This window comes from Heterodontus francisci, chromosome 17 (assembly GCF_036365525.1).
Source record: "Heterodontus francisci isolate sHetFra1 chromosome 17, sHetFra1.hap1, whole genome shotgun sequence".
NCBI lineage: Eukaryota > Metazoa > Chordata > Chondrichthyes > Heterodontiformes > Heterodontidae > Heterodontus > Heterodontus francisci.
In genome coordinates, this window is record NC_090387.1 from 96,069,183 (window position 1) to 96,094,807 (window position 25,625).

The 25,625-nt window shown below is 39.8% G+C and overlaps 1 protein-coding gene across 4 annotated transcripts in view; it reads right to left on the minus strand.

Moving 5' to 3' along the window:
• LOC137379296 (coiled-coil domain-containing protein 102A-like) overlaps nt 1-25,625 on the minus strand; it is a 647,611-nt gene that overhangs the window by 84,409 nt on the left and 537,577 nt on the right. For all 4 annotated transcript variants that reach the window (XM_068050031.1, XM_068050033.1, XM_068050032.1 and 1 more), the window contains one exon: nt 21,734-21,904. In XM_068050031.1, coding sequence (XP_067906132.1) covers nt 21,734-21,904 — 171 coding nt within the window. The remainder of the gene's footprint in view (nt 1-21,733; nt 21,905-25,625) is intronic.

A 25,625-nucleotide genomic window follows, 5' to 3' on the forward strand; every position in this document is an offset into this window, starting at 1 on the left:
CAATAAGAGTACTGGACAATGGGACCATGTTAGCACAATGTATAACAAAAAGAGTACTGGACAGTGGGACCATGTTAGCACAATGTATAACAATAAGTGTACTGGACAATGGGACCATGTTAGCACAATGTATAACAAAAAGAGTACTGGACAATGGGACCATGTGAGAACAATGTGTTACAATAAGAGTACTGGACAATGGGACCATGTGAGAACAATGTATAACAATAAGAGTACTGGACAATGGGACCATGTGAGAACAATGTATAACAATAAGAGTACTGGACAATGGGACCATGTGAGAACAATGTATAACAATAAGAGTACTGGACAATGGGACCATGTGAGAACAATGTATAACAATAAGAGTACTGGACAATGGGACCATGTGAGAACAATGTATAACAATAAGAGTACTGGACAATGGGACCATGTGAGAACAATGTATAACAGTAAGAGTACTGGACAATGGGACCATGTTAGCACAATGTATCACAGTAAGAGTACTGGACAATGGGACCATGTTAGCACAATGTATAACAATAAGAGTACTGGACAATGGGACCATGTGAGAACAATGTATAACAATAAGAGTACTGGACAATGGGACCATGTTAGCACAATGTATAACAATAAGAGTACTGGACAATGGGACCATGTGAGAACAATGTATAACAATAAGAGTACTGGACAATGGGACCATGTGAGAACAATGTATAACAATAAGAGTACTGGACAATGGGACCATGTGAGAACAATGTATAACAAAAAGAGTACTGGACAGTGCGACCATGTTAGCACAATGTATAACAATAAGTGTACTGGACAATGGGACCATGTTAGCACAATGTATAACAAAAAGAGTACTGGACAATGGGACCATGTGAGAACAATGTATAACAAAAAGAGTACTGGAAAATGGGACCATGTGAGAACAATGTATAACAATAAGATTACTGGACAATGGGACCATGTGAGAACAATGTATAACAAAAAGAGTACTGGACAGTGGGACCATGTTAGCACAGTGTATAACAATAAGTGTACTGGACAATGGGACCATGTGAGAACAATGTATAACAATAAGAGTACTGGACAATGGGACCATGTGAGAACAATGTATAACAGTAAGAGTACTGGACAATGGGACCATGTTAGCACAATGTATCACAGTAAGAGTACTGGACAATGGGACCATGTTAGCACAATGTATAACAATAAGAGTACTGGACAATGGGACCATGTTAGCACAATGTATAACAATAAGAGTACTGGACAATGGGACCATGTGAGAACAATGTATAACAAAAAGAGTACTGGACAATGGGACCATGTGAGAACAATGTATAACAAAAAGAGTACTGGACAGTGCGACCATGTGAGAACAATGTATAACAATAAGAGTACTGGACAATGGGACCATGTGAGAACAATGTATAACAATAAGAGTACTGGACAATGGGACCATGTGAGAACAATGTATAACAAAAAGAGTACTGGACAGTGCGACCATGTTAGCACAATGTATAACAATAAGTGTACTGGACAATGGGACCATGTTAGCACAATGTATAACAAAAAGAGTACTGGACAATGGGACCATGTGAGAACAATGTATAACAAAAAGAGTACTGGAAAATGGGACCATGTGAGAACAATGTATAACAATAAGATTACTGGACAATGGGACCATGTGAGAACAATGTATAACAAAAAGAGTACTGGACAGTGGGACCATGTTAGCACAGTGTATAACAATAAGTGTACTGGACAATGGGACCAAGTTAGAACAATGTATAACAAAAAGAGCACGGGACAATGGGACCATGTGAGAACAATGTATAACAATAAGAGTGCTGGACAATGGGACCATGTGAGAACTATGTATAACAATAGGAGTACTGGACAATGGGACCATGTGAGAACAATGTATAACAATAAGAGTACTGGACAATGGGACCATGTGAGAACAATGTATAACAATAAGAGTACTGGACAATGGGACCATGTTAGCACAATGTATAACAATAAGAGTACTGGACAATGGGACCATGTGAGAACAATGTATAACAATAAGAGTACTGGACAATGGGACCATGTGAGAACAATGTATAACAATAAGAGTACTGGACAATGGGACCATGTTAGCACAATGTATAACAAAAAGAGTACTGGACAGTGGGACCATGTTAGCACAATGTATAACAATAAGTGTACTGGACAATGGGACCATGTTAGCACAATGTATAACAAAAAGAGTACTGGACAATGGGACCATGTGAGAACAATGTATAACAATAAGAGTACTGGACAATGGGACCATGTGAGAACAATGTATAACAATAAGAGTACTGGACAATGGGACCATGTGAGAACAATGTATAACAAAAAGAGTACTGGACAGTGCGACCATGTTAGCACAATGTATAACAATAAGTGTACTGGACAATGGGACCATGTTAGCACAATGTATAACAAAAAGAGTACTGGACAATGGGACCATGTGAGAACAATGTATAACAAAAAGAGTACTGGAAAATGGGACCATGTGAGAACAATGTATAACAATAAGATTACTGGACAATGGGACCATGTGAGAACAATGTATAACAAAAAGAGTACTGGACAGTGGGACCATGTTAGCACAGTGTATAACAATAAGTGTACTGGACAATGGGACCATGTGAGAACAATGTATAACAATAAGAGTACTGGACAATGGGACCATGTGAGAACAATGTATAACAGTAAGAGTACTGGACAATGGGACCATGTTAGCACAATGTATCACAGTAAGAGTACTGGACAATGGGACCATGTTAGCACAATGTATAACAATAAGAGTACTGGACAATGGGACCATGTTAGCACAATGTATAACAATAAGGGTACTGGACAATGGGACCATGTGAGAACAATGTATAACAAAAAGAGTACTGGACAATGGGACCATGTGAGAACAATGTATAACAAAAAGAGTACTGGACAGTGCGACCATGTGAGAACAATGTATAACAATAAGAGTACTGGACAATGGGACCATGTGAGAACAATGTATAACAATAAGAGTACTGGACAATGGGACCATGTGAGAACAATGTATAACAAAAAGAGTACTGGACAGTGCGACCATGTTAGCACAATGTATAACAATAAGTGTACTGGACAATGGGACCATGTTAGCACAATGTATAACAAAAAGAGTACTGGACAATGGGACCATGTGAGAACAATGTATAACAAAAAGAGTACTGGAAAATGGGACCATGTGAGAACAATGTATAACAATAAGATTACTGGACAATGGGACCATGTGAGAACAATGTATAACAAAAAGAGTACTGGACAGTGGGACCATGTTAGCACAGTGTATAACAATAAGTGTACTGGACAATGGGACCATGTTAGAACAATGTATAACAAAAAGAGCACGGGACAATGGGACCATGTGAGAACAATGTATAACAATAAGAGTGCTGGACAATGGGACCATGTGAGAACTATGTATAACAATAAGAGTACTGGACAATGGGACCATGTGAGAACAATGTATAACAATAAGAGTACTGGACAATGGGACCATGTGAGAACAATGTATAACAATAAGAGTACTGGACAATGGGACCATGTTAGCACAATGTATAACAATAAGAGTACTGGACAATGGGACCATGTGAGAACAATGTATAACAATAAGAGTACTGGACAATGGGACCATGTGAGAACAATGTATAACAATAAGAGTACTGGACAATGGGACCATGTTAGCACAATGTATAACAAAAAGAGTACTGGACAGTGGGACCATGTTAGCACAATGTATAACAATAAGTGTACTGGACAATGGGACCATGTTAGCACAATGTATAACAAAAAGAGTACTGGACAATGGGACCATGTGAGAACAATGTATAACAATAAGAGTACTGGACAATGGGACCATGTGAGAACAATGTATAACAATAAGAGTACTGGACAATGGGACCATGTGAGAACAATGTATAACAATAAGAGGACTGGACAATGGGACCATGTGAGAACAATGTATAACAATAAGAGTACTGGACAATGGGACCATGTGAGAACAATGTATAACAATAAGAGTACTGGACAATGGGACCATGTGAGAACAATGTATAACAATAAGAGTACTGGACAATGGGACCATGTGAGAACAATGTATAACAGTAAGAGTTCTGGACAATGGGACCATGTTCGCACAATGTATAACAATAAGAGTACTGGACAATGGGACCATGCTAGCACAATGTATAACAATAAGAGTACTGGACAATGGGACCATGTTAGCACAATGTATAACAATAAGAGTACTGGACAATGGGACCATGTTAGCACAATGTATAACAATAAGAGTACTGGACAATGGGACCATGTGAGAACAATGTATAACAATAAGAGTACTGGACAATGGGACCATGTTAGCACAATGTATAACAATAAGAGTACTGGACAATGGGACCATGTGAGAACAATGTATAACAATAAGAGTACTGGACAATGGGACCATGTGAGAACAATGTATAACAGTAAGAGTACTGGACAATGGGACCATGTTAGCACAATGTATAACAATAAGAGTACTGGACAATGGGACCATGTTAGCACAATGTATAACAATAAGATTACTGGACAATGGGACCATGTTAGCACAATGTATAACAAAAAGAGCACTGGACAATGGGACCATGTGAGAACAATGTATAACAATAAGAGTACTGGACAATGGGACCATGTGAGAACAATGTATAACAATAAGAGTACTGGACAATGGGACCATGTGAGAACAATGTATAACAATAAGAGTACTGGACAATGGGACCATGTGAGAACAATGTATAACAATAAGAGTACTGGACAATGGGACCATGTTAGCACAATGTATAACAATAAGAGTACTGGACAATGGGACCATGTGAGAACAATGTATAACAATAAGAGTACTGGACAATGGGACCATGTGAGAACAATGTATAACAATAAGAGTACTGGACAATGGGACCATGTTAGCACAATGTATAACAAAAAGAGTACTGGACAGTGGGACCATGTTAGCACCATGTATAACAATAAGTGTACTGGACAATGGGACCATGTTAGCACAATGTATAACAAAAAGAGTACTGGACAATGGGACCATGTGAGAACAATGTATTACAATAAGAGTACTGGACAATGGGACCATGTGAGAACAATGTATAACAATAAGAGTACTGGACAATGGGACCATGTGAGAACAATGTTTAACAGTAAGAGTACTGGACAATGGGACCATGTTCGCACAATGTATAACAAAAAGAGTACTGGACAATGGGACCATGTTAGCACAATGTATAACAATAAGAGTACTGGACAATGGGACCATGTTAGCACAATGTATAACAATAAGAGGACTGGACAATGGGACCATGTGAGAACAATGTATAACAATAAGAGTACTGGACAATGGGACCATGTGAGAACAATGTATAACAATAAGAGTACTGGACAATGGGACCATGTGAGAACAATGTATAACAATAAGAGTACTGGACAATGGGACCATGTGAGAACAATGTATAACAATAAGAGTACTGGACAATGGGACCATGTGAGAACAATGTATAACAGTAAGAGTACTGGACAATGGGACCATGTTAGCACAATGTATAACAATAAGAGTACTGGACAATGGGACGATGTTAGCACAATGTATAACAATAAGAGTACTGGACAATGGGACCATGTTAGCACAATGTATAACAATAAGAATACTGGACAATGGGACCATGTTAGCACAATGTATAACAATAAGAGTACTGGACAATGGGACCATGTGAGAACAATGTATAACAATAAGAGTACTGGACAATGGGACCATGTGAGAACAATGTATAACAATAAGAGTACTGGACAATGGGACCATGTGAGAACAATGTATAACAATAAGAGTACTGGACAATGGGACCATGTGAGAACAATGTATAACAATAAGAGTACTGGACAATGGGACCATGTGAGAACAATGTATAACAGTAAGAGTACTGGACAATGGGACCATGTTAGCACAATGTATAACAATAAGATTACTGGACAATGGGACCATGTGAGAACAATGTATAACAAAAAGAGTACTGGACAGTGGGACCATGTTAGCACAGTGTATAACAATAAGTGTACTGGACAATGGGACCAAGTTAGAACAATGTATAACAATAAGAGTACTGGACAATGGGACCATGTGAGAACAATGTATAACAATAAGAGTACTGGACAATGGGACCATGTGAGAACAATGTATAACAATAAGAGTACTGGACAATGGGACCATGTGAGAACAATGTATAACAGTAAGAGTACTGGACAATGGGACCATGTTAGCACAATGTATCACAGTAAGAGTACTGGACAATGGGACCATGTTAGCACAGTGTATAACAATAAGTGTACTGGACAATGGGACCAAGTTAGAACAATGTATAACAAAAAGAGCACGGGACAATGGGACCATGTGAGAACAATGTATAACAATAAGAGTGCTGGACAATGGGACCATGTGAGAACTATGTATAACAATAGGAGTACTGGACAATGGGACCATGTGAGAACAATGTATAACAATAAGAGTACTGGACAATGGGACCATGTGAGAACAATGTATAACAATAAGAGTACTGGACAATGGGACCATGTTAGCACAATGTATAACAATAAGAGTACTGGACAATGGGACCATGTGAGAACAATGTATAACAATAAGAGTACTGGACAATGGGACCATGTGAGAACAATGTATAACAATAAGAGTACTGGACAATGGGACCATGTTAGCACAATGTATAACAAAAAGAGTACTGGACAGTGGGACCATGTTAGCACAATGTATAACAATAAGTGTACTGGACAATGGGACCATGTTAGCACAATGTATAACAAAAAGAGTACTGGACAATGGGACCATGTGAGAACAATGTATAACAATAAGAGTACTGGACAATGGGACCATGTGAGAACAATGTATAACAATAAGAGTACTGGACAATGGGACCATGTGAGAACAATGTATAACAAAAAGAGTACTGGACAGTGCGACCATGTTAGCACAATGTATAACAATAAGTGTACTGGACAATGGGACCATGTTAGCACAATGTATAACAAAAAGAGTACTGGACAATGGGACCATGTGAGAACAATGTATAACAAAAAGAGTACTGGAAAATGGGACCATGTGAGAACAATGTATAACAATAAGATTACTGGACAATGGGACCATGTGAGAACAATGTATAACAAAAAGAGTACTGGACAGTGGGACCATGTTAGCACAGTGTATAACAATAAGTGTACTGGACAATGGGACCATGTGAGAACAATGTATAACAATAAGAGTACTGGACAATGGGACCATGTGAGAACAATGTATAACAGTAAGAGTACTGGACAATGGGACCATGTTAGCACAATGTATCACAGTAAGAGTACTGGACAATGGGACCATGTTAGCACAATGTATAACAATAAGAGTACTGGACAATGGGACCATGTTAGCACAATGTATAACAATAAGGGTACTGGACAATGGGACCATGTGAGAACAATGTATAACAAAAAGAGTACTGGACAATGGGACCATGTGAGAACAATGTATAACAAAAAGAGTACTGGACAGTGCGACCATGTGAGAACAATGTATAACAATAAGAGTACTGGACAATGGGACCATGTGAGAACAATGTATAACAATAAGAGTACTGGACAATGGGACCATGTGAGAACAATGTATAACAAAAAGAGTACTGGACAGTGCGACCATGTTAGCACAATGTATAACAATAAGTGTACTGGACAATGGGACCATGTTAGCACAATGTATAACAAAAAGAGTACTGGACAATGGGACCATGTGAGAACAATGTATAACAAAAAGAGTACTGGAAAATGGGACCATGTGAGAACAATGTATAACAATAAGATTACTGGACAATGGGACCATGTGAGAACAATGTATAACAAAAAGAGTACTGGACAGTGGGACCATGTTAGCACAGTGTATAACAATAAGTGTACTGGACAATGGGACCATGTTAGAACAATGTATAACAAAAAGAGCACGGGACAATGGGACCATGTGAGAACAATGTATAACAATAAGAGTGCTGGACAATGGGACCATGTGAGAACTATGTATAACAATAAGAGTACTGGACAATGGGACCATGTGAGAACAATGTATAACAATAAGAGTACTGGACAATGGGACCATGTGAGAACAATGTATAACAATAAGAGTACTGGACAATGGGACCATGTTAGCACAATGTATAACAATAAGAGTACTGGACAATGGGACCATGTGAGAACAATGTATAACAATAAGAGTACTGGACAATGGGACCATGTGAGAACAATGTATAACAATAAGAGTACTGGACAATGGGACCATGTTAGCACAATGTATAACAAAAAGAGTACTGGACAGTGGGACCATGTTAGCACAATGTATAACAATAAGTGTACTGGACAATGGGACCATGTTAGCACAATGTATAACAAAAAGAGTACTGGACAATGGGACCATGTGAGAACAATGTATAACAATAAGAGTACTGGACAATGGGACCATGTGAGAACAATGTATAACAATAAGAGTACTGGACAATGGGACCATGTGAGAACAATGTATAACAATAAGAGGACTGGACAATGGGACCATGTGAGAACAATGTATAACAATAAGAGTACTGGACAATGGGACCATGTGAGAACAATGTATAACAATAAGAGTACTGGACAATGGGACCATGTGAGAACAATGTATAACAATAAGAGTACTGGACAATGGGACCATGTGAGAACAATGTATAACAGTAAGAGTTCTGGACAATGGGACCATGTTCGCACAATGTATAACAATAAGAGTACTGGACAATGGGACCATGCTAGCACAATGTATAACAATAAGAGTACTGGACAATGGGACCATGTTAGCACAATGTATAACAATAAGAGTACTGGACAATGGGACCATGTTAGCACAATGTATAACAATAAGAGTACTGGACAATGGGACCATGTGAGAACAATGTATAACAATAAGAGTACTGGACAATGGGACCATGTTAGCACAATGTATAACAATAAGAGTACTGGACAATGGGACCATGTGAGAACAATGTATAACAATAAGAGTACTGGACAATGGGACCATGTGAGAACAATGTATAACAGTAAGAGTACTGGACAATGGGACCATGTTAGCACAATGTATAACAATAAGAGTACTGGACAATGGGACCATGTTAGCACAATGTATAACAATAAGATTACTGGACAATGGGACCATGTTAGCACAATGTATAACAAAAAGAGCACTGGACAATGGGACCATGTGAGAACAATGTATAACAATAAGAGTACTGGACAATGGGACCATGTGAGAACAATGTATAACAATAAGAGTACTGGACAATGGGACCATGTGAGAACAATGTATAACAATAAGAGTACTGGACAATGGGACCATGTGAGAACAATGTATAACAATAAGAGTACTGGACAATGGGACCATGTTAGCACAATGTATAACAATAAGAGTACTGGACAATGGGACCATGTGAGAACAATGTATAACAATAAGAGTACTGGACAATGGGACCATGTGAGAACAATGTATAACAATAAGAGTACTGGACAATGGGACCATGTTAGCACAATGTATAACAAAAAGAGTACTGGACAGTGGGACCATGTTAGCACCATGTATAACAATAAGTGTACTGGACAATGGGACCATGTTAGCACAATGTATAACAAAAAGAGTACTGGACAATGGGACCATGTGAGAACAATGTATTACAATAAGAGTACTGGACAATGGGACCATGTGAGAACAATGTATAACAATAAGAGTACTGGACAATGGGACCATGTGAGAACAATGTTTAACAGTAAGAGTACTGGACAATGGGACCATGTTCGCACAATGTATAACAAAAAGAGTACTGGACAATGGGACCATGTTAGCACAATGTATAACAATAAGAGTACTGGACAATGGGACCATGTTAGCACAATGTATAACAATAAGAGGACTGGACAATGGGACCATGTGAGAACAATGTATAACAATAAGAGTACTGGACAATGGGACCATGTGAGAACAATGTATAACAATAAGAGTACTGGACAATGGGACCATGTGAGAACAATGTATAACAATAAGAGTACTGGACAATGGGACCATGTGAGAACAATGTATAACAATAAGAGTACTGGACAATGGGACCATGTGAGAACAATGTATAACAGTAAGAGTACTGGACAATGGGACCATGTTAGCACAATGTATAACAATAAGAGTACTGGACAATGGGACGATGTTAGCACAATGTATAACAATAAGAGTACTGGACAATGGGACCATGTTAGCACAATGTATAACAATAAGAATACTGGACAATGGGACCATGTTAGCACAATGTATAACAATAAGAGTACTGGACAATGGGACCATGTGAGAACAATGTATAACAATAAGAGTACTGGACAATGGGACCATGTGAGAACAATGTATAACAATAAGAGTACTGGACAATGGGACCATGTGAGAACAATGTATAACAATAAGAGTACTGGACAATGGGACCATGTGAGAACAATGTATAACAGTAAGAGTACTGGACAATGGGACCATGTTAGCACAATGTATCACAGTAAGAGTACTGGACAATGGGACCATGTTAGCACAATGTATAACAATAAGAGTACTGGACAATGGGACCATGTGAGAACAATGTATAACAAAAAGAGTACTGGACAATGGGACCATGTGAGAACAATGTATAACAATAAGAGTACTGGACAATGGGACCATGTGAGAACAATGTATAACAAAAAGACTACTGGACAGTGCGACCATGTGAGAACAATGTATAACAATAAGAGTACTGGACAATGGGACCATGTGAGAACAATGTATAACAATAAGAGTACTGGACAATGGGACCATGTGAGAACAATGTATAACAAAAAGAGTACTGGACAGTGCGACCATGTTAGCACAATGTATAACAATAAGTGTACTGGACAATGGGACCATGTTAGCACAATGTATAACAAAAAGAGTACTGGACAATGGGACCATGTGAGAACAATGTATAACAAAAAGAGTACTGGAAAATGGGACCATGTGAGAACAATGTATAACAATAAGATTACTGGACAATGGGACCATGTGAGAACAATGTATAACAAAAAGAGTACTGGACAGTGGGACCATGTTAGCACAGTGTATAACAATAAGTGTACTGGACAATGGGACCATGTTAGCACAATGTATAACAATAAGAGTACTGGACAATGGGACCATGTTAGCACAATGTATAACAATAAGAGTACTGGACAATGGGACCATGTGAGAACAATGTATAACAATAAGAGTACTGGACAATGGGACCATGTGAGAACAATGTATAACAATAAGAGTACTGGACAATGGGACCATGTTAGCACAATGTATAACAAAAAGAGTACTGGACAGTGGGACCATGTTAGCACAATGTATAACAATAAGTGTACTGGACAATGGGACCATGTTAGCACAATGTATAACAAAAAGAGTACTGGACAATGGGACCATGTGAGAACAATGTATAACAATAAGAGTACTGGACAATGGGACCATGTGAGAACAATGTATAACAATAAGAGTACTGGACAATGGGACCATGTGAGAACAATGTATAACAATAAGAGGACTGGACAATGGGACCATGTGAGAACAATGTATAACAATAAGAGTACTGGACAATGGGACCATGTGAGAACAATGTATAACAATAAGAGTACTGGACAATGGGACCATGTGAGAACAATGTATAACAATAAGAGTACTGGACAATGGGACCATGTGAGAACAATGTATAACAATAAGAGTACTGGACAATGGGACCATGTGAGAACAATGTATAACAATAAGAGTACTGAACAATGGGACCATGTAAGCACAATGTATAACAATAAGAGTACTGGACAATGGGACCATGTGAGAACGATGTATAACAATAAGAGTACTGGACAATGGGACCATGTGAGAACAATGTATAACAGTAAGAGTACTGGACAATGGGACCATGTTAGCACAATGTATAACAATAAGAGTACTGGACAATGGGACCATGTTAGCACAATGTATAACAATAAGAGTACTGGACAATGGGACCATGTTAGCACAATGTATAACAAAAAGAGCACTGGACAATGGGACCATGTGAGAACAATGTATAACAATAAGAGTACTGGACAATGGGACCATGTGAGAACAATGTATAACAATAAGAGTACTGGACAATGGGACCATGTGAGAACAATGTATAACAATAAGAGTACTGGACAATGGGACCATGTGAGAACAATGTATAACAAAAAGAGTACTGGACAATGGGACCATGTTAGCACAATGTATAACAATAAGAGTACTGGACAATGGGACCATGTGAGAACAATGTATAACAATAAGAGTACTGGACAATGGGACCATGTGAGAACAATGTATAACAATAAGAGTACTGGACAATGGGACCATGTTTGCACAATGTATAACAAAAAGAGTACTGGACAGTGGGACCATGTTAGCACAATGTATAACAAAAAGAGTACTGGACAATGGGACCATGTGAGAACAATGAATAACAATAGGAGTACTGGACAATGGGACCATGTGAGAACAATGTATAACAATAAGAGGACTCGACAATGGGACCATGTGAGAACAATGTATAACAATAAGAGTACTGGACAATGGGACCATGTGAGAACAATGTATAACAATAAGAGTACTGGACAATGGGACCATGTGAGAACAATGTATAACAATAAGAGTACTGGACAATGGGACCATGTGAGAACAATGTATAACAGTAAGAGTACTGGACAATGGGACCATGTTCGCACAATGTATAACAATAAGAGTACTGGACAATGGGACCATGTTAGCACAATGTATAACAATAAGAGTACTGGACAATGGGACCATGTTAGCACAATGTATAACAATAAGAGTACTGGACAATGGGACCATGTTAGCACAATGTATAACAATAAGAGTACTGGACAATGGGACCATGTGAGAACAATGTATAACAATAAGAGTACTGGACAATGGGACCATGTGAGAACAATGTATAACAATAAGAGTACTGGACAATGGGACCATGTGAGAACAATGTATAACAATAAGAGTACTGGACAATGGAACCATGTGAGAACAATGTATAACAATAAGAGTACTGGACAATGGGACCATGTGAGAACAATGTATAACAGTAAGAGTACTGGACAATGGGACCATGTTAGCACAATGTATAACAATAAGAGTACTGGACAATGGGACCATGTTAGCACAATGTATAACAATAAGAGTACTGGACAATGGGACCATGTTAGCACAATGTATAACAATAGGAGTACTGGACAATGGGACCATGTTAGCACAATGTATAACAAAAAGAGTACTGGACAATGGGACCATGTGGGAACAATGTATTACAATAAGAGTACTGGACAATGGGACCATGTTAGCACAATGTATAACAAAAAGAGTACTGGACAGTGGGACCATGTGAGAACAATGTATAACAATACGTGTACTGGACAATGGGACCATGTTAGCACAATGTATAACAATAAGAGTACTGGACAATGGGACCATGTGAGAACAATGTATAACAATAAGAGTACTGGACAATGGGACCATGTGAGAACAATGTATAACAATAAGTGTACTGGACAATGGGACCATGTAAGCACAATGTATAACAATAAGAGTACTGGACAATGGGACCATGTGAGAACAATGTATAACAGCAAGAGTACTGGACAATGGGACCATGTTAGCACAATGTATAACAATAAGAGTACTGGACAATGGGACCATGTGAGAACAATGTATAACAATAAGTGTACTGGACAATGGGACCATGTTAGCACAATGTATAACAATAAGAGTACTGGACAATGGGACCATGTGAGAACAATGTATAACAATAAGAGTACTGGTCAATGGGACCATGTTAGCACAATGTATAACAAAAAGAGTACTGGACAATGGGACCATGTTAGCACAATGTATAACAATAAGAGTACTGGATAATGGGACCATGTGAGAACAATGTATAACAATAAGTGTACTGGACAATGGGACCATGTTAGCACAATGTATAACAATAAGAGTACAGGATAATGGGACCATGTGAGAACAATGTACAACAATAAGAGTACTGGACAATGGGACCATGTGAGAACAATGTATAACAATAAGAGTACTGGACAATGGGACCATGTGAGAACAATGTATAGCAATAAGAGTACTGGCAATGGGACCATGTGAGAACAATGTATAACAATAAGAGTACTGGACAGTGGGACCATGTGAGAACAATGTATAACAATAAGAGTACTGGACAATGGGACCATGTGAGAACAATGTATAACAATAAGAGTACTGGACAATGGGACCATGTGAGAACAATGTATAACAATAAGAGTACTGGACAGTGGGACCATGTGAGAACAATGTATAACAATAAGAGTACTGGACAATGGGACCATGTGAGAACAATGTATAACAATAAGAGTACTGGACAATGGGACCATGTGAGAACAATGTAGAACAATAAGAGTACTGGACAGTGGGACCATGTGAGAACAATGTATAACAATACGAGTACTGGACAATGGGACCATGTGAGAACAATGTATAATAATAATAGTACTGGACAATGGGACCATGTGAGAACAATGTATAACAATAAGAGTACTGGACAATGGGACCATGTGAGAACAATGTATAACAATAAGAGTACGGGACAATGGAACCATGTGAGAACAATGTATAACAATAAGAGTACAGGACAATGGAACCATGTGAGAATAATGTATAACAAAAAGAGTATTGGACAATGGGACCATGTGAGAACAATGTATAACAATAAGAGTACTGGACAATGGGTCCATGTGAGAACAATGTATAACTATAAGAGTACTGGACAATGGGACCATGTGAGAACAATGTATAACAATAAGAGTACGGGACAATGGAACCATGTGGGAACAATGTATAACAATAAGAGTACTGGACAGTGGGACCATGTGAGAACAATGTATAACAATAAGAGTACTGGACAATGGGACCATGTGAGAACAATGTATAACAATAAGAGTATTGGACAATGGGACCATGTGAGAACAATGTATAACAATAAGAGTACTGGACAATGGAAACATGTGAGAACAATGTATAACAAAAAGAGTATTGGACAATGGGAGCATGTGAGAACAATGTATAACAATAAGAGTACTGGACAATGGGACATGTGAGAACAATGTATAACAATAAGAGTACTGGACAGTGGGACCATGTGAGAACAATGTATAACAATAAGAGTACTGGACAATGGGACCATGTGAGAACAATGTATAACAATAAGAGTATTGGACAATGGGACCATGTGAGAACAATGTATAACAATAAGAGTACGGGACAATGGAACCATGTGAGAACAATGTATAACAAAAAGAGTATTGGACAATGGGAGCATGTGAGAACAATGTATAACAATAAGAGTACTGGACAATGGGACCATGTGAGAACAATGTATCACAATAAGAGTACTGGACAGTGGGACCATGTGAGAACAATGTATAACAATAAGAGTACTGGACAATGGGACCATGTGAGAACAATGTATAACAATAAGAGTACTGGACAATGGGACCATGTGAGAACAATGTATAACAAAAAGAGTACTGGACAGTGCGACCATGTTAGCACAATGTATAACAATAAGTGTACTGGACAATGGGACCATGTTAGCACAATGTATAACAAAAAGAGTACTGGACAATGGGACCATGTGAGAACAATGTATAACAAAAAGAGTACTGGAAATGGGACCATGTGAGAACAATGTATAACAATAAGATTACTGGACAATGGGACCATGTGAGAACAATGTATAACAAAAAGAGTACTGGACAGTGGGACCATGTTAGCACAGTGTATAACAATAAGTGTACTGGACAATGGGACCATGTTAGCACAATGTATAACAAAAAGAGCACTGGACAATGGGACCATGTGAGAACAATGTATAACAATAAGAGTGCTGGACAATGGGACCATGTGAGAACTATGTATAACAATAAGAGTACTGGACAATGGGACCATGTGAGAACAATGTATAACAATAAGAGTACTGGACAATGGGACCATGTGAGAACAATGTATAACAATAAGAGTACTGGACAATGGGACCATGTTAGCACAATGTATAACAATAAGAGTACTGGACAATGGGACCATGTGAGAACAATGTATAACAATAAGAGTACTGGACAATGGGACCATGTGAAAACAATGTATAACAATAAGAGTACTGGACAATGGGACCATGTGAGAACAATGTATAACAATAAGAGTACTGGACAATGGGACCATGTTAGCACAATGTATAACAAAAAGAGTACTGGACAGTGGGACCATGTTAGCACAATGTATAACAATAAGTGTACTGGACAATGGGACCATGTTAGCACAATGTATAACAAAAAGAGTACTGGACAATGGGACCATGTGAGAACAATGTATAACAATAAGAGTACTGGACAATGGGACCATGTGAGAACAATGTATAACAATAAGAGTACTGGACAATGGGACCATGTGAGAACAATGTATAACAATAAGAGGACTGGACAATGGGACCATGTGAGAACAATGTATAACAATAAGAGTACTGGACAATGGGACCATGTGAGAACAATGTATAACAATAAGAGTACTGGACAATGGGACCATGTGAGAACAATGTATAACAATAAGAGTACTGGACAATGGGACCATGTGAGAACAATGTATAACAGTAAGAGTACTGGACAATGGGACCATGTTCGCACAATGTATAACAATAAGAGTACTGGACAATGGGACCATGTTAGCACAATGTATAACAATAAGAGTACTGGACAATGGGACCATGTTAGCACAATGTATAACAATAAGAGTACTGGACAATCGGACCATGTGAGAACAATGTATAACAATAAGAGTACTGGACAATGGGACCATGTTAGCACAATGTATAACAATAAGAGTACTGGACAATGGGACCATGTGAGAACAATGTATAACAATAAGAGTACTGGACAATGGGACCATGTGAGAACTATGTATAACAGTAAGAGTACTGGACAATGGGACCATGTTAGCACAATGTATAACAATAAGAGTACTGGACAATGGGACCATGTTAGCACAATGTATAACAATAAGACTACTGGACAATGGGACCATGTTAGCACAATGTATAACAAAAAGAGCACTGGACAATGGGACAATGTGAGAACAATGTATAACAATAAGAGTACTGGACAATTGGACCATGTGAGAACAATGTGTAACAATAAGAGTACTGGACAATGGGACCATGTGAGAACAATGTATAACAATAAGAGTACTGGACAATGGGACCATGTGAGAACAATGTATAACAATAAGAGTACTGGACAATGGGACCATGTTAGCACAATGTATAACAATAAGAGTACTGGACAATGGGACCATGTGAGAACAATGTATAACAATAAGAGTACTGGACAATGGGAGCATGTGAGAACAATGTATAACAATAAGAGTACTGGACAATGGGACCATGTTAGCACAATGTATAACAATAAGAGTACTGGACAATGGGACCATGTGAGAACAATGTATAACAATAAGAGTACTGGACAATGGGACCATGTGAGAACAATGTATAACAATAAGAGTACTGGACAATGGGACCATGTTTGCACAATGTATAACAAAAAGAGTACTGGACAGTGGGACCATGTTAGCACAATGTATAACAATAAGTGTACTGGACAATGGGACCATGTTAGCACAATGTATAACAAAAAGAGTACTGGACAATGGGACCATGTGAGAACAATGTATAACAATAAGAGTACTGGACAATGGGACCATGTGAGAACAGTGTATAACAATAAGAGGACTGGACAATGGGACCATGTGAGAACAATGTATAACAATAAGAGTACTGGACAATGGGACCATGTGAGAACAATGTATAACAATAAGAGTACTGGACAATGGGACCATGTGAGAACAATGTATAACAATAAGAGTACTGGACAATGGGACCATGTGAGAACAATGTATAACAGTAAGAGTACTGGACAATGGGACCATGTTCGCACAATGTATAACAATAAGAGTACTGGACAATGGGACCATGTTAGCACAATGTATAACAATAAGAGTACTGGACAATGGGACCATGTTAGCACAATGTATAACAATAAGAGTACTGGACAATGGGACCATGTTAGCACAATGTATAACAATAAGAGTACTGGACAATGGGACCATGTTAGCACAATGTATAACAATAAGAGTACTGGACAATGGGACCATGTGAGAACAATGTATAACAATAAGAGTACTGGACAATGGGACCATGTGAGAACAATGTATAACAATAAGAGTACTGGACAATGGGACCATGTGAGAACAATGTATAACAATAAGAGTACTGGACAATTGGACCATGTGAGAACAATGTATAACAGTAAGAGTACTGGACAATGGGACCATGTTAGCACAATGTATAACAATAAGAGTACTGGACAATGGGACCATGTTAGCACAATGTATAACAATAAGAGTACTGGACAATGGGACCATGTTAGCACAATGTATAACAATAGGAGTACTGGACAATGGGACCATGTTAGCACAATGTATAACAAAAAGAGTACTGGACAATGGGACCATGTGGGAACAATGTATAACAATAAGAGTACTGGACAATGGGACCATGTTAGCACAATGTATAACAATAAGAGTACTGGACAATGGGACCATGTGGGAACAATGTATAACAACAAGAGTACTGGACAATGGGACCATGTTAGCACAATGTATAACAATAAGAGTACTGGACAATGGGACCATGTGAGAACAATGTATAACAATAAGTGTACTGGACAATGGGACCATGTTAGCACAATGTATAACAATAAGAGTACTGGACAATGGGACCATGTGAGAACAATGTATAACAATAAGAGTACTGGTCAATGGGACCATGTTAGCACAATGTATAACAAAAAGAGTACTGGACAATGGGACCATGTTAGCACAATGTATAACAATAAGAGTACTGGATAATGGGACCATGTGAGAACAATGTATAACAATAAGTGTACTGGACAATGGGACCATGTTAGCACAATGTATAACAATATGAGTACTGGATAATGGGACCATGTGAGAACAATGTATAACAATAAGAGTACTGGACAATGGGACCATGTTAGCACAATGTATAACAAAAAGAGTACTGGACAATGGGACCATGTGGGAACAATGTATAACAATAAGAGTACTGGACAATGGGACCATGTTAGCACAATGTATAACAATAAGAGTACTGGACAATGGGACCATGTGGGAACAATGTATAACAACAAGAGTACTGGACAATGGGACCATGTTAGCACAATGTATAACAATAAGAGTACTGGACAATGGGACCATGTGAGAACAATGTATAACAATAAGTGTACTGGACAATGGGACCATGTTAGCACAATGTATAACAATAAGAGTACTGGACAATGGGACCATGTGAGAACAATGTATAACAATAAGAGTACTGGTCAATGGGACCATGTTAGCACAATGTATAACAAAAAGAGTACTGGACAATGGGACCATGTTAGCACAATGTATAACAATAAGAGTACTGGATAATGGGACCATGTGAGAACAATGTATAACAATAAGTGTACTGGACAATGGGACCATGTTAGCACAATGTATAACAATATGAGTACTGGATAATGGGACCATGTGAGAACAATGTATAACAATAAGAGTACTGGACAATGGGACCATGTGAGAACAATGTATAACAATAAGAGTACTGGACAATGGGACCATGTGAGAACAATGTATAGCAATAAGAGTACTGGACAATGGGACCATGTGAGAACAATGTATAACAATAAGAGTACTGGACAGTGGGACCATGTGAGAACAATGTATAACAATAAGAGTACTGGACAATGGGACCATGTGAGAACAATGTATAACAATAAGAGTACTGGACAATGGGACCATGTGAGAACAATGTATAACAATAAGAGTACTGGACAGTGGGACCATGTGAGAACAATGTATAACAATAAGAGTACTGGACAATGGGACCATGTGAGAACAATGTATAACAATAATAGTACTGGACAATGGGACCATGTGAGAACAATGCATAACAATAAGAGTACTGGACAATGGGACCATGTGAGAACAATGTATAACAATAAGAGTACTGGACAATGGGACCATGTGAGAACAATGTATAACAATAAGAGTACTGGACAATGGGACCATGTGAGAACAATGTATAACCAAAAGAGTACTGAAAATGGCAGGGAACCCCCAACCCTATCCTGTCTCGTCTATATGTAAGTCTACTTCTACACTACGTAATGCCCTTCGGGCATCGAATGACAGGCAGTGAGCGCTGCACTAACTTTCCAGTGGCACCCACAACTCAAGAACTAAAAAAAATCAAATCAGTATTAGCAATGTCCAGGAGAAATGTCCACGATTTTAAAAAGATGGGTTCAGAGGAGTAAGGGATTAACTAAATGAGGAAAATGGAACATTTTAAAAACTAGCATGGTGATTACACAACGTTAATAAATAAGTATCCCAAAAAAATGTAACATTGAAAAGGATTCCCAAAATGGTACAGGAGAATGAGACATTGTATAATTTGTAGGGTTCTGATGCTCAGTGAGGTGGTTAGCAACATGAAGGAGTCAGTGGGTTCTGGTATGGTCTGGAGATGTGCAGATGTAGTGGCTGTTACCAGAACCTCTGTGGAGAGCAGCACAGACTGAGGACGGAAGCTGGGATCTTCCTGTGACTCGGCTGCTCACTTGCTCCATCGAGAGAGTCAAGAAGAACAAAGTATATGTTTATTCCTCAGAAGGTCAAATTGGGTGGGTTTGTGGCATGAATGGGGTTAAACTGATTACTTAAGTGACAGTCACTGGCAATAAATAATGGACATCTGACATCAGTGCTTTAAAATGACAATAAAGTGAGCTGCATCTTATTGAATGGATAATTATTGGGGTAAATTTGGTAGTTGCACGTTCTCATCAGGGAGCTGTGGTCTAAGGAAGTGTGCTGCAGAATCAGCACCAGCATGCTGCCACTCCACCTCTGGTGATCACTAACGTTGGACATGGGATCACTGCATTTCCTGTACTTTGTACAGATTATTTACAGTGATTTGACAGCCAGAGATGTGACTTAGTAGCAGGTAGCAGAGTCTTATTGCACATGTACACATGCTGTACTTAGAAATATATCCCCCGCTGGTAGTTAGTTCTGGATGTACTGCCAGGCTCCGCCCCATCATTGGGCATGGATGTCAGGAGACTGACATCTCAGGTCCCTGACAAATGGGAATTTTGATGGTTTAGCAAGGCATCAGAATGTAAAAAGACATCAACAATGCAAAGGGACCTCAAACAAGAAGTATTCCCTGAGACTGCCCCACCCCTTTAATTTCCCATTGTTAATTTACAGACCAGCAGCTGCAATCCTTAGAGCAACACCCACCCCTCTCCAAATTGACAGTACAATGAGACTTACCTCATCCTCTGCCTGTGCCAGCTCCTTCTTTAACTCTTCCACTCGAAGGCGAAGTTTCTTCACCTCAGCTTCATGCTGCTCTACTCTTCGGTTTGCATGTGCCAGCTCAGCCATCTTTTCTTGGTACTGTTTCTTCAGCTTGGCATGAATATGTCTGAGATCTGATAACTCCTGCACCCAAAAATACAATGCACAGCACAGTAAGTACCTCAGAGCTTGAGAACCAAGAGGTTAGTACGGCTTATAGAAGAGTTGTGGTTATGCTACTGGACTAGTAATTCAGAGCAGCTGAGTTCAAATTCCACCAGAGAAATTTGAAAATTTAAATACGTTTTAAAAATTCTGGAAATAAAACACCATGACCATGAAGATGTTGGATTGTCGTGAAAACACAACTGGTTCACTAACTTCTATAGGGAAGGAAACCTGTTGTCCTTCCTCCACTCTCACATCAATATGATTGACTTTTAACTGCCTTTTGCAGTAGCCTAGCATCAAAACACTGAAGCACTGTAGAGCCCCTTCACAACATGGAGTTCAAGAAGACCCATCATCACATCAGGGCAAGGAGGGATGGCAATAAGAACCTAAGAAAATCGAGCAGGAGTAGGCCATTTGACCCTTCAAGCCTGCTCCGCCACTCAATACGATTAGGGCTGATCCTCTACCTCAATTCCACCTTCCTGCACTATCCCCACAATCTTTAATTCCCTTCGAAGCCAAAACTCTATTGACCTCTATCTCGAATATTCTCAGTGACTGAGGTATCCACAAGTTTCTGGGGTAGAGAATTGCAAGGATTTACAACCCTTTGATTGAAGAAATTCCGTTTCATCTCAGCCCTAAATGGTTGAGTCTTTACTCTGAGACTGTGCCCTCTAGTTCTGGACTCTCCAGCCAGGGTAACAGCCACTCAGCATCTACCCTGCAAAGTCCATTAAGCATTTTATATGTTTCAATGAGATCACCTCTTATTCTTTAGTCGAGGCTACTCAATCTAAAAACTTGCTGGATGGTGTGTGGCTTGGAGGGGAACTTGCAGCTGATGGTGTTTCCGTGCGTCTGTTGCCCTTGTCCTTCTGGTTGGTAGAGGTTGCGAGTTTGGAAGGTACTATTGAAGGAAATTTGGTGCATTGCTGCAGTGCATCTTGTAGATGGTACACATTGCTGCCACTGTACATTGGTAGTGGAGGGAGTGAATGTTTAATGTGATGGATGGGGTGCCAATCAAGCAGGTGCTTTGTTCTGGATGGTGTCGAGCTTCTTGAGTGTTGTTGGAGCTGCACCCATCCAGGCAAACTTGCTGGAAACTGTAACTTGCTATTACTTTATTGAATTATTCACTTAAACTAAATAAATCAATTAATTCATAAAACTAAAACAATGGATTCAATTAAAAAATTAATAAACAAATTAACTAATCAAGTAACTAAGTACATAAGGTTAGTCAGACATGGTAGTGTGCTGTAACGGCAACAAGTGGGAGTTTTTGGAGAGCATTGAGATCCCAGACAGCGATATCTGCAGTGTCTGCAGCTCGAGCAACTTTGGCTCAGAGTTGTTGAGCTGGAGTCCGAGCTCCAGACGTTGCAGGGTATCGGAGGAGGAGAATTACTCAGACACTTTGTTCCAGGAGGTAGTCACACCCCTTAGGTTAAATAGAACTATAGAGCTGGTCGATGGTCAGGTCCAGGAGGGTGTGACTGCGAATTCATCAGGTTTGGGGACCCCAGGTGCAGTGTTGGAGGAACCTTGGCCTTTGCTCTTATCTAACAGGTATGAGGAACTTGATACCTATGTGGAAAGAGTAAAGTCTGCAGGGTGGATGAGCAAACTGACATGATCCTGTGGTACAGAAGCCCACTCAAGTGCGGTAAGTGAATAGGAATGTGGTAGTGATAGGGGACAGTATAGTCAGATTAAAAACACTGTTCTCTGTAACTGTGACCAGTAGCTCTGAAGGTTCTGTTGCCTGCCTGGTGCCAGGGTTAAAGACATCTGCTCACGTTGGAGACAAAGTTGGAGGGGGAGGATCCAGTTGTCGTTTTCGACGTAGGAACCCATTGTATAGGTAGAACTAGGAAGATGTTCTGCTGAGAGAGTTTGAGGAGTGAGGGTCCAAATTAAAACACAGAATCTCAAAGGTAATAATCTCAGGATCATGAACTTAACTGGACCAGCCATATAAATACTGTGGGTACAAAAGCAGGTCAGAGACTGGGTATTTTGCGGCGAGTAACTCACCTCTTGACTCCCCAAAGCCTGTCCACCATCTACAAGGCACAAGTCAGGAGTGTGATGGAATACTCTCCACTTGCCTGGATGGGTGCAGCTCCAAAAACACTCAAGAAGCTCGACACCATCCAGAACAAAGCACCTGCTTGATTGGCAACCCATCCATCACATTAAACATTCACTCCCTCCACTACCAATGTACAGTGGCAGCAGTGTGTACCATCTACAAAATGCACTGCAGCAATGCACCAAATTTCCTTCAATAGTACCTTCCAAACTCGCAACCTCTACCAACCAGAAGGACAAGGGCAACAGACGCATGGAAACACCATCAGCTGCAAGTTCCCCTCCAAGCCACACACCATCCTGACTTGGAACGACATCACCATCACTGGAACTACATCACTGTCGCTGGGTCAAATCCTGGAACTCTCTTCCTTACAGCACTGTGGGTGTACCTCTCCCATATGGACTGCAGCGGTTCACGAAGGCAGCTCACCACCACCTTCTCAAGAGCAATTAAGGATGGACAATAAATGCTGTCCTTGCCATTGACGCCCACAGCCCATGAACGAATAATAAAAAAAAATAGTTTTGTCACAATTACTGTTCTCAGTCACTAATTTACAAATGCCCTCAGTTTAATATTGACACTATCCCTTGTCCTCTTTGAGACAGAATACTTGTAATTTCGAACTTTCAAAAGCAAATTAAAAGTCTAAAGCAATAATTTTTCTCCTGGTTGCACATTGCAGGAAGATGGTACACTGGGGAGAGGGAAGATGGTACAATGGGGAGAGGGAAGGTGGTAAACTGGGGAGAGGGAAGGTGGTAAACTGGGGAGAGGGAAGATGGTACACTGGGGAGAGGGAAGATGGTACAGTGGGGAGAGGGAAGGTGGTAAACTGGGGAGAGGGAAGATGGTACACTGGGGAGAGGGAAGATGGTACATTGGGGAGAGGGAAGGTGGTAAATTGGGGAGAGGGAAGATGGTACACTGGGGAGAGGGAAGATGGTACAGTGGGGAGAGGGAAGGTGGTAAACTGGGGAGAGGGAAGATGGTACACTGGGGAGAGGGAAGATGGTACAGTGGGGAGAGGGAAGGTGGTAAACTGGGGAGAGGGAAGATGGTACACTGGGGAGAGGGAAGGTGGTAAACTGGGGAAAGGGAAGGTGGTAAACTGGGGAGACGGAAGATGGTACATTGGGGAGAGGGAAGGTGGTAAACTGGGGAGAGGGAAGATGGTACACTGGGGAGAGGGAAGATGGTACATTGGGGAGAGGGAAGGTGGTAAACTGGGGAGAGGGAAGATGGTACACTGGGGAGAGGGAAGATGGTACATTGGGGAGAGGGAAGGTGGTAAATTGGGGAGAGGGAAGATGGTACACTGGGGAGAGGGAAGATGGTACATTGGGGAGAGGGAAGGTGGTAAACTGGGGAGAGGGAAGATGGTACACTGGGGAGAGGGAAGATGGTACAGTGGGGAGAGGGAAGGTGGTAAACTGGGGAAAGGGAAGGTGGTAAACTGGGGAGAGGGAAGATGGTACACTGGGGAGAGGGAATATGGTACACTGGGGAGAGGGAAGGTGGTAAACTGGGCAGAGGGAAGATGGTACACTGGGGAGAGGGAAGATGGTACAGTGGGGAGAGGGAAGG